The sequence below is a fragment of the Ipomoea nil genome, unplaced genomic scaffold, assembly GCF_001879475.1.
Source record: "Ipomoea nil cultivar Tokyo-kokei standard unplaced genomic scaffold, Asagao_1.1 scaffold1129, whole genome shotgun sequence".
NCBI classification, from domain to species: domain Eukaryota; kingdom Viridiplantae; phylum Streptophyta; class Magnoliopsida; order Solanales; family Convolvulaceae; genus Ipomoea; species Ipomoea nil.
Genome location: NW_017617557.1, coordinates 518,921 through 531,238, shown reverse-complemented (window position 1 = coordinate 531,238; position 12,318 = coordinate 518,921). Strand labels below are relative to the sequence as shown.

The 12,318-nt window shown below is 41.3% G+C and overlaps 1 protein-coding gene across 1 annotated transcript; it reads left to right on the top strand.

Moving 5' to 3' along the window:
- The first annotated feature begins 1,786 nt into the window (after positions 1-1,786).
- On the top strand, positions 1,787-3,435 carry LOC109183484. Its single transcript, XM_019333588.1, has 2 exons — positions 1,787-1,847; positions 2,192-3,435. The coding sequence occupies exons 1-2, from the start codon at positions 1,787-1,789 to the stop codon at positions 3,433-3,435; spliced, it is 1,305 nt and encodes a 434-aa protein (XP_019189133.1).
- The last annotated feature ends 8,883 nt before the right edge of the window (positions 3,436-12,318 follow it).

Sequence of the window (12,318 nt, the reverse complement as noted above, 5' to 3'; positions counted from 1 at the left end):
TTGGCATTTAGAGGTTGAAGGAGAGGGAGACGTGAGGGATGGTGGCTATGGAGGATCGAATGTTGTGTAATATGGTGAATGCAAGTTAGGAATGAGGTATGTGCGTTTTCAATTATGAGTTTGTGTTTCCCGTGTGGGTGCATATTTTAGTGTGTTCGGGATAATGTGCGGGTAATGTGCACCGGTGGTGATTGGGTGTTCTGGTTCATGTGTATCAACATTCTAAACATTTATAAATTGTGAGAATTTCTTGAATTCCTATGATAACAAATATCATATGATTTTCGTAACAACACAATGCTATAGCTTCTTAATGGTTTTTTTTATGCTTATGTATTAATCATCTTTGTAATGATTTAGTATTAGTTGTTTTTTCTTTATCTTTTGTTCTTATATTTAATTTTTTGTTCGTAATTTATTGCCTACATTTATATGTTGGTGTTGTGTATTACACTGAATGCATGTTTGGAAGGAGCTATGTGCGATTCAAATCATGAGTTTGTGCTTCCGGTGTGGTTGCATAGTTTAGTGTGTGCTTTAGAGGACTCGCATATGTGCGCTTATGTTGTTTTTATTATTATTTTTTTTTGTTATTGTGATGTACAGAAAAAAATTGCTTGGGTGTTGGGTGTGCGCGTCATTGTGGCGGAGTGTGGGCATTACATTTATCAGTTGCTTATTTTTATTCGGTTTTACATTTTTCATACGATATCTACTATGCACTTTCTATCCACTCAAAAATGCCAATGTCTACAAAAAATGTTATTTATGTAGTTGGGTTTTGTTCTTCCAATAAACTTTCACAAGCCAAAAAGAAAACATACGCATGCAAACGCCTGAAAGAGGCAACGCACACACCTTACCACACAAATGCACATACAATAACGCCAACATTAATGTACGACAAATATCAAACACGAACACTATATCTTCATCATGCTTAAGATTCTTATGAAATTTCATGCTTACAATTTGCACACGCTAACCTACATAAGCGCAACCACTATCAAACTAAATTTAAAAAAAAAAAAAAAAAAAAAAAAAAAAAACAGATGGTGCCATGATCCATTACCAGAAATTTGTACACACCCTACCACACAAATGCATACACTAACGCCAACATTAACGTACGACAAACATCAAACACCAACAATATATCTTCATCATGCTTAAGACTCTACAATTTCCACACGCTAAACTACATAAGCGCAACCACCATCAAACTAAATTTAAAATAAAAATAAAAATAACAAATGGTGCAAAGTTCCATTACCAGAAATTCGCACACACCCTACCACACAAATGCACAAACTAACACCAACATTAACGTATCGCAAACATCAAACACCAACACTATATCTTCACCATGCTTAAGACTCTAATGAAACTTCATGCTTACAATTTGCACACGCTAACCTATATAAGAGCAAGCACCATAAAACTCAATTAAAAAAAAAAACAGATGGTGCAAAGTTCCATTATGGTAAAGATGCTATTTAAATTATCACCAAAATTAAACACCATCATATAATTACTCTTGCACACGCCATACTACATACACGCACACACCGTCGTACATAATCAACTAAAATATCAGCTCTCAATACAAATTATTACTAGTAATTACCTTTAATATTCTACCTAATATTATGCTCAAGATTAAAAATTAATACTAACCAAAAATAAACTCAATACTAGAATTACTTTTTAATCCTTATGTTTTAAAAATGTCCATAATTAGTTTAAAAGAATCTTTCAATCTCAACCATCCATGGAAAATGAATCAATGGATATCATTAGGAATTTCGTTACCTTAGGACAGTTAGAGTTACTGCCGCCGGCGGGAGGTTTCTTTCGTATCAAGAGTGTGTTGGGGAGGCCAAGTTGGTTTAGTGAGGGCGACCGCGAAAGTAACCGAATGGCTCAGTCGATCCCATGATCTCATGTATCATAGGGGTAGCACCGAATTCGAAGCATATATATATATATATATATATATATATATATATATATATATATATATATATATATATATATATATATATATATATATATATATAGTGTTGTGTGTGTGTGTGTGTGTGTGTGTGTGTGTGTGTGTCTCCTGTACACTCCCCATCCAAGGAGACAAGAAGGTCGAAAAGAAAGAATGTTCCTGTGAAGGTCGTGGTTGAGTCTGGTGATGACACAGCTGATGTAGATCAACCAGAGAAGAAAAGGAAGTCTAGTGAGCCTGCTAAACCTGAGACCAATCCTCTTGTTCAACAAGTGTTTAAAACTCTACGGTCTTCTGTTAAGCAAAAGGGTTCTGTTGCTGTTCAACCTACTGTCGTTCCCACATCCTCTGCCAGAAAAGGGAAACCTTCTACTCGTGCCAGAGGTCGGAGCATTACACATGAGGTTCAGGCTGTTGAGGGTCCTGACACATCCCTCTACAAACCTCAGTTTGTTTCCCCTACTGCTCAGGCCAAGTGGTCCACCATGGTCAGAAGAGATCTGATAGTCCAAAGATCCGTTGATGAAAATCAAATGAATTCAGTTTGTGATGTTCTGCCTTTGCTGAGCGAAGTGGGTTTGCTGAAGACTGTCACTGCCATCTGTCCTTATTTGAAGTTGCTCACCTATGAATTTTACTGTAATCTAAATGATGAGATGGACAATTTGTCTGGAGTGCGTCCGATGCAGATTTTCATTCGTGGTAAATGGTATGTGTTTGGCCCTGACATGATCAACGAGTACTATGGCCTGCAAGGAGTTCAGGAGGAAGTTATTACTGATTGGGATGTAGTAGCCAAAACGATCACTGGTAGACAAGCTGATAGATGGCCTACTGGTGATAAGGATACTCTACCTAGCTCTCAGCTCACCTCCAAGTATGTGATTCTTCATCGTCTTGCACTGCATAACTGGCTCCCTTCGGCTTATTTCCATACTGTTGGCAAGCAATTGGCCAGTTTCCTATTCAGAATTGGAACAAAGATGACCATTGATCTGGGGTCGTGGATCTACTACCACATTCTCACTCTGACTAGAGAACAGAAGGTACGACTGCCCTTTCCCAATTTGATTTTTGGAATTCTTACATCTCAGGGCCTTGAGCCTATGGCGAGCGAGGTGATCAGTCCGACTCTTCTCTACACGGTTGACCTGCGTCTCTTGACTGGACATCATATATGTGATGTTACACCGGTGACTGCCCCCTCCAATTCTGAAGCTGATACTGTGGCGGATGACTTGCCGCATGCACGGGATCTTCAACTCTCTATCCAATTGAAGGCAAGAGTCTCTGAGCTCGAGACAGTTCATGGCATAATCGCTAAACAGCTGACAGGGGCTCGTACGGCATTAGCCACTGTTCTTCTTCGTTTAAGCCTGACTGAGGCCACTGCTGCTAATCCTGTGAAGTCTGACAGTGAGACTCCCTCCAACGCTTGACCTGGCTTTGGCTCTCTTTTGGCAAAAAGGGGGAGTATGAACTCAGGGGGAGTTGTTTGTGTTTGTGTACCTTCTGGCCCTGGCTGGGCGATTGTTTGTGATGACACCTCTTTTTGAAGAATGTTTTTTCTTGACTTTGTTTTGATCCAGCATGACGTGTATGCTGTGTTTTATTTCTGCTATGTAATCAAATATTGGGTGTGTTTTGTTTATGATAACCTATCTTAGTCTTTTGCAGTATTATATTTTTTATAGTCGAGTTGTTTTGCCAAATAATAGCCAAAGGGGGAGTTTGTTAGTGTTTTATTTGCTCGAAAAACCCCAACTTATAATTGGCAATATTATTATGGCATACTAAGATAGGATTAGCTTAGTGTCAGTTTTGTTCTACAGAGGACTGATCAATCAGACACAACAACAGAGGGACTGACACTGAAGATCTGCTTTAAGAAGCTGTTTACTTAAAAGTTGTACGCGGTTTTACAGAAGACAGATTTGGAAAGAAGATCAGCGTATCAGCTTTGGAAAGGTATGGACCGAATCTTTAAGATTACATTCTTCAAATATTGTCCTACCATCTACAATCAAAGACATCTATGGAAGGAGTGTTCTTTCGACGGAATTATAAGTATCCTCATTCGAAGTGAATTAGGGTTACGCCTTTAGAGAGAAGAAACACTCCGCATCAGTTTTATGAGATCAGATCTTTGATTCCTATGCCTCTTCTCAATACAACATGTTCTTGGTGATTAAGATGAAGAACTTGAGAAGAACCACTGCTGCTTAAACGAAAGGACACTGTGATCACACTGTTGTGGGAACAACTGTAAAGAGCGCCGTTGAAGTGGACTGCATCAGAGTTGGCTCTCCAAGTGAAGGGATTTCATTGGACTTCTGTATGCATGACTCTCCACCTTCAACAATCCACTAAACCTGTGTAGACTGGGTACGTACCTTGTGTAGGGCACTTGGGTGAGATTATTGTTTCTCTACCTTTGTACATTGGATTATGATTTAGTGGATTGGAAGCCTATGTGATCGTCCTCCAGACGTAGATACACACTGTATCGAACTGGGTAAACATCTTGTGTTTTGCTTTGTGTTGTTATCTCTTTCTTTAAATATCTCTATGATCTGTTGTTACTGACTGACTTCATCGCTGAATCAGTCAGTCCATTTCATCAGTTGGTTAATCCAGTTAATCTGATTAAAATGAGAAAATGCAAAATTACAGAATATCATATCAATGATAGAGAACTTCGCCCCCCTGAAAATATTCCTGGCTCCGTCCCTATATATATATATATATATATATATATATATATATATATATATATATATATATATATATATATATATATATATATATATATATATATATATATATATGTATATGTATATGTATATGTATATGTATATGTATATGTATATGTATATGTATATGTATATGTATATGTATATGTATATGTATATGTAATAATATTATACTAATATACTAATCTATACTTCTATACTATTATTAAAAACAAAATCATCCTTTTCTTGAATTCCCGCCCAAACAATTGAAAAGAAAAAATGTTAAAGAAAAACTAATTAAAACTCTGTACTAAATACTAATCATTAAAAAAATAAAAATATAAAAGATCCCCAATTCACTGAAAAAGAAAAAGGAAACAAAATTCACTAATTAATACTAATAATAATCAGTAAAAAAGTTAGCAGTCAAAACGGAAAATAAAAAAAAAAAGATCCCTAATTCACATCAAAAAAAAAAAAAATTGATCAATACTAATTACTAATCAGTAAAAAATGAAAATAAAAAAGGATCCATAATTAACTCAAAAAGTTATAGGAAATGGATTATACTAATTAATACTAATAATAATCAATAAAAAAGTATGTCTAATTCCGTTATTAATGGATAAGAAAACAGAATTCACTGATTAATGAAAAGGAAAATTCTACCAAAAATAACTAATTAATAATAATAAGGATCTGGAATTAACTTAATACTAATAATAATAATATGATTAATGCTAATAATAATCAGTAAAAAAGTTAGAAGTACAAAAATAAAAATAAAAAAGAATCCCTAATTCACGGATTAGAAAAAGGGTACGGAATTCACTGATTAATGGAAAAGTAAATCCTACAAAAAATTACTAATCTATATCTATATATAATTAAAAGTAAAATCCTCCTAGCCAAATTTTCAACCCAAAACATAGGGGCATTTTTGTAATATCATCCATTATTTATATATAGATATTATATACAATTAATAATATTTAATATCTATATATGGGAAGAAGAATATTATAATTTGTAGTAAAGTTTATTAGGTAAGTAAATGTCAAATAAAAATTAAATAAAATATATTAATTGGTAATATTACGTATGGTATTATATTTTACAATATAATTGATAATATTATTTTTCAAGTATAATAAAATTTTTATGTAATATAATAATGTAATAATAATAAAATAAAATTAAAATTAAAACAACAACAACAACAATAACAACAACAACAACAACAACAACAACAACAACAATAATAATAATAATAATAATAATAATAATAATAATAATCCAAACAAAACTATATACAAAATAAAATTTAAAAAAAAAAAGAAGAAGACAAAAATTAAAATATTAACAATAACAACAACAACAACAACAACAATAATAATAATAATAATAATAATAATAATAATAATATTCTAAACAAAACTATATACAAAATAAAATTAAAATTAAAAAAAAAAAAAAAAAGACGACAAAGGTGGCGCCCCTTTGTAAATGATGTGAGATCATTTTGATCCCACATTAAAAATATTTGGAAAGAGGAGCTCGATCTTGAGCTCCTCTATATAAGAGGAGCAATGCATATATATTATTTATTTATTTATTTATTTATTTATTTGTGTGTGTGTGTATTATATATTTTATATATTTAAAAACTGTAATTTGCCGCGATGGAAACGAATGGAGAATCGCTCTCCAGCCAGCGATCTGAGGAAGATCGCGGCTTGCTTGAACGGAGTACGAAGAAGGCTAAGACGCGGGATGGAACGGAGGAGAGTCCTCTGCGACAGCTAGGCCAGGCTGGGATCGACGTTGTCCAGGAAACGCCGATGGGGGATGCGGTGGCAGAAGCAGACGTGGCCATGCAGGTAACACATGTGAGTGAATCGTCGTATAACGTAACTCCTCCTGTTCTATCGCAGGTACCAGACACCCCCGGAGATCGTATGCAGCGACGTTATCTGGATGCGACGAGAGAAATGTGCGCCATGCAGAGGAGATGGATGTGGAGAGTCAGGAAGATGTGTCCGATGAAGAAGATGACGATCCATTCTGCCCAACGATTCGTTTGACAAAGGCGGAGCTGGAGATAATACGCGCACCATGGAGGAAAGCAATCATCATCAAGGTGATGGGAAGGACTGTTGGGTATGCATATCTTCTACGCCGACTTACATCCATGTGGAAGCCGAAAGGAAAAATGGACCTGATCGCTATCGACAATGGCTATTACATTGTGCGATTCGGAGCTGTTGAAGACTTGGAGTATGGCATGTTCGAGGGTCCATGGATGATTATGGATCATTACTTACTAGTCAAGCCTTGGGTGCCGGATTTCGATCCGTTCTCGGACGTCACGGAAAAGGTACTGGTATGGATTTGAATCCCTTGCTTACCCGCTGAATACTACAGTCTGATCTTTCTCAGGAAGCTAGGAAATAAAGTAGGAAGAACATTGCGCGTAGACCAAGCCACGAGTGCAGTTTCCCAGGGGATGTTCGCAAGGATATGCGTGGAAGTCGATATTACAAAACCGCTGATTTCGAAGTTTACGTACAAAGGTCAGGTAAGATTTGTAGAACATGAAGGTATTCATATGATTTGTTTTACCTGTGGTATCTATGGACACAGCCCAGATGCTTGCCCGAAAACGGTCAGACCTGAAGAGGACAAGGAAGCTGGAAAGCGTGCTGAGGCATCAGGCCAGGACTTAGGCGAGAGGAAAGGGATTACCATTGGAGCAGAGCCTTTTCGCGCATGGATGATTGCACCAGGGAGGCGGCCACGCGGGGGACCAAGGCAAGCAGCAAGAGCACCAAATATGGTGGAGGAAAAACGAACAACGGCACCGGGTGAGCGTAGTAACGGCGTCCAGCAGTCACGTTTTGGGCCCTTAGCCGTAGATGAGGAGGGCGAGGTGGACTTGGAGGCAGAAGGCGTGGCAGGTAGCGAGGATGGGGAAGGATCTAAGAGACAGGAACAAGTCATGGCAGAGGCAAATCAGGGAACACGAGCTGATGGGGCATCGAGCGGTGGTGGGAGAAGGCCGAATGTGTTAGCAGTGGAGAAGCAAATTTTGAATGAACCGGCCAAGATGAAAAGATTACGTCTAGCAAGGAGGGATGCAATCACACGAGCTCGGGGGGGTGGACGAGTGGGAATTAGGCGCGCAGCTGAGGAAGATGAGCATGTGGTTGTCCGAGGTGAGCAAGGCGGACTGGTGATACACTCGTCAAGAGTGTTTGTTGGAGATGAGGCAGGCGACCTCCCATCACCGGTATGGCAGCTCACGAAGGAGCACCACGCTGATCCACCTGAGTATTTTGACACCGAAGGTGACGTAGTTATGGCCCTCGGTGGGAGCCAGGAGATTGATGATGGGACTGATGGGCCAAGTGTTGCCCTCTGAGTGTTTGTCTTTCTCTCTGTTTTGGTATTTGTGTTTCTGCTCTTTTGGTGTTTGTTTGTTTCTTCCCTTTCTTTCTTTCTCTTTATGGATTGTTTGCTATGGAATTGTCAAGGGGCGAATGGAAAGTCATTCCGTCGCGCCCTAAATTTTCTTTTACAGGTCCACAAGCCTAACATCCTTGCTTTATTCGAGCCGAAAGTTTCAGGAGCACAGGCCAATAAGATATGCTCCACGCTCGGGTTTTCTGACTGGGTCCGGGTGGAGGCTGTGGGCTTCAGTGGAGGCATTTGGGTCCTTTAGAAGGACCCGGTGCAAATCCAGATCCTATTCACTCATCCACAGTTCATGTTATTGCAGGTGTCCCAAGTTGGCCAGTCGCCCTGGACGTTTGCTCCGATTTATGGTAGCCCAGCTCACCACCTTAGACGCAGGCTATGGCGTGATCTTTCCCAATCTAGACGGGGTTCACAAGGTCCTTGGCTCGTGGCGGGTGATTTTAACTTGGTCGTAAATAAGGACGAGACGGCAAACTACATTTCGTTCTCGTCCCAAAGGAGCGCTGATTTTGTAAACTGGATTCAGGATGAAGGTTTCATAGATTTGGGCTTTACGGGGCCTAAGTTAACTTGGGTTAAAGATGGGTCAAGCGACTCTATTAAAGGGGCCCGACTGGACCGGGCTTTGTGCAATTTTGATTGGCGCGTCAAATTCCCGGCCGCCTCGGTAGACCACTTTCCGCGGATTGCATCTGATCACGCCCCGATCTTGGTAAGGTTATTTGGGGTACGTCAGGATATCTCGTCTAATATACCCCGCTTTCTTTTTCAAGCTGCGTGGCTTACTCATCAGGACCTACCAAGCTTAGTCCAAAGCACTTGGGACACCAACACTGGCTTGATCGAAAATGTGCAGAAGGTTACTCACGGCCTTAGTATCTGGAATAAGCAGGTGTTTGGAAATATTTTCAAATGGAAAAAAGACTTGCTGGCCAGGATTGGAGGTATTCAACGGACCCGAGCTAATAAGTCTCACAGCGGCCTGGGTAAGTTGGAGAAGATATTACAAAGCAAGCTCGAGGATACCCTATATCAAGAAGAGCTCTTGTGGTTCCAACGGTCCAGAGAAGACTGGATCACGTCGGGGGACCGAAATACCGCATATTATCATGCGGCAGCTACAATTCGCAAGTCACGCACAAGGGTAACGGGGCTTATTGATGACGGTGGGAATTGGCTGTCCGAGGGGGCAGGACTTAGGGACCACGTTAGAAACTTTTTCATCAATCTTTTCACCGAGTCTACGGTGACGACAGGCTGGCCAACAAATGTCCTGTGCTTTCCGAGGCTTAGCAGTATTGATTGGGCGGTGTTCAATAGACCAGTAACAAAGGAGGAAGTCCAACAGGCGGTTTTTGACATGAAGCCGTTCAAAGCCCCGGGCCCGGATGGTCTCCCAGCGGGGTTTTATCAACACATGTGGGCCGTGACTGGAGACAGTATTTTCAATCTGGTCAGGAACGCTATTCACACCGGCGAACTCCCCGAAGGCCTAAATGATACTCTCGTTGCGCTCATCCCAAAAGTCCGGGGGCCTGACACGATCAAGCAATTTCGCCCTATTAGTCTTTGCAATGTAAGTTATAAAATTTTGACAAAAACTATCACTAACAGACTCAAATGTATTTTGCCGCAGGTAATTGGACCGCACCAGAGTTCTTTTGTCCTTGGACGGCAGATCTCGGATAATGTGATCGTATATCAGGAAATTATGCATACCATGAAGGATGCACGTGGCAAGAAGGGATACATGGCTTTAAAACTGGATTTGGAAAAGGCATATGACATGTTATCCTGGGACTTTATCAAGGATACTCTGGTGCACGCCGGCTTTAACGATATGTGGGTCAACATTATCATGACGTGTGTTACTACGTCGAGGCTAGCAGTCATTTGGAATGGTGAACGTCTTGATTATTTCAAGCCTGAGAGAGGTATCAGGCAAGGTGACGCCATGTCCCCAGCACTTTTTGTGCTTTGCATGGAAAGACTTAGCCACCTAATTATGTCCCAGGTGTCGAATCGAAGTTGGAAGGGTATCCAGTTGGCTCCGGAGGGACCGATCTTGTCACACCTTTGTTTCGCCGATGACATGGTCCTTTTTACTGAAGCTTCAGAAGAACAAGTGGAAGTGGTTCAGAGGTGTTTGGATTGTTTCTGCGGGGCGTCTGGTCAGAAAATAAGTCTCAACAAGTCTCAAATCCATTTTTCTAAAAACACTCCGCCCAATCTGGCCGCGGCGATTGCGAATAGGCTGGGCATTGAAGAGACAAAGGACCTGGGAAGGTACTTAGGGGTACCCTCCATACATGGGCGGGTTACCTGCAACACTTACGCAGGTCTTTTGGAGTGTATTGCTAACAGATTAGAAGGATGGAAAACTAAAACTTTGACTTTAGCTGGGAGAGTTACGTTAGCAAAATCAGTCCTGAATGCAATTCCAGTATATACCATGCAGACGGCGGCAATCCTGAAAGGTGTTTGTGCGGAAATCGAAAAGAGGACTCGGCGTTTCATATGGGGTAGCAACGACCAGACAGGAGGACACAAAATGAGTCTTGTGAATTGGGAGTTGGTCACCACAGGAAAAGCAAATGGCGGACTGGGCCTTAGGAAACTGCATGAAATGAACGAGGCGTGTATGGCAAAACTTTGTTGGCGGTACAGAACGGAATCCAATGCCCTTTGGGCTAGGACTCTAGCAACCAAATACAACCACCGGGTGGGGGTCATCATGGACGTCTCTAGCCGTCGTAAAATCTCAAACGTGTGGCGTGGGATGTGTAGCGCTAATGAGGTTCTGGAGAGGGGTTTAATGCGTATCGCCCGGGACGGCTCTTCTACGCGTTTCTGGATGGACGTTTGGTTGGCACCCCATTCTTTGTATGAGAAGCTGCTCAAGCCTCTAAGTCTCCCGGAGCTTTATGCATTTGTGGACGATTACTGGGATCAACTCAGGGGCTGAAAATGGGAGAAGATTGAACCGTTTCTACCGCGGGAAGACCTTGAAGCTTTGGCTGCTTTTGAGCTAACAGAGGCGGGCATCCCCGATGAGTGGGGCTGGAAGTTGGACTCACGGGGTCGTTTCTCAGTGAAGTCTGCTTACAGCTTGATAGACCCCTCTCATGCAGGAGGGTCGGATAGCATCTGGAGGACTATTTGGACCTTAAGGGTGCCGGCGAAGATCTCCATGTTCACCTGGCTAGTGAGACATGGGAAGATCCTGACAAATTCTGAGCGCATGAGACGACACATTACCACTACTGATATTTGTTTTCGCTGTGCAGGTAAACGGGAGGACCTAAATCATCTTTTCAGAGATTGTCAAGCGGCTAGACCGATCTGGGAGGAATCCTTGCACTGGCGCGTAAATGATAAGCTGCGGAATATGGACTTGGAGGAATGGCTAACTGCTAATCTCCGGGGTGACGAGAATGAAGGATTTGCAGAGGATTGGCCCGAGAGATTCTGCATCAGACTATGGTGGCTATGGCGTTGGCGAAACGAAGAAGTCTTCAATGAAGTGACCACGCCTGTAGACCAGAGGTTAGCATGGCTGCTCAAGTATGATAAAGAGGTTCTGGGGGCGTTCAAGTCAAAGCAGGCGGCAAGGCAGGGGCATAACAACTACGTTGATATCCATATTGCTTGGACGAAACCGATGCCGGGATGGTTTAAACTGAATGTGGACGGCAGCCATAAGCGAAATGGCTTAGCTAGCTGCGGAGGTGTTTTGCGTGACGAAAATGGAGACTGGTGTAAGGGGTTTACTTTTAACATTGGGAGATGCTCGGTGGAAACTGCAGAGGCGTGGGGCGTGTTGCAAGGGCTAAGGATGGCGAAAGACTACGGAGCCGCGAGGATTATTATTGAGTGTGATTCCAAGTCTACGGTGGAGAGTCTTTGCAAAAAATGAAGGGTGGAAAAGCCAGAGCCATAATATTATTAGGCTGTGCATGCGAGAAGCCTCAGACTTGGTGGAAGTGAGATACACACATATTTTCAGAGAGCAGAATCGAGTAGCTGATAAACTGGCGACTTTGGACGGGGCCTACGGGGTTGGTATACGCTACTTTACTACACCTCTGCCCGAGGTCATTGAGTTACTAT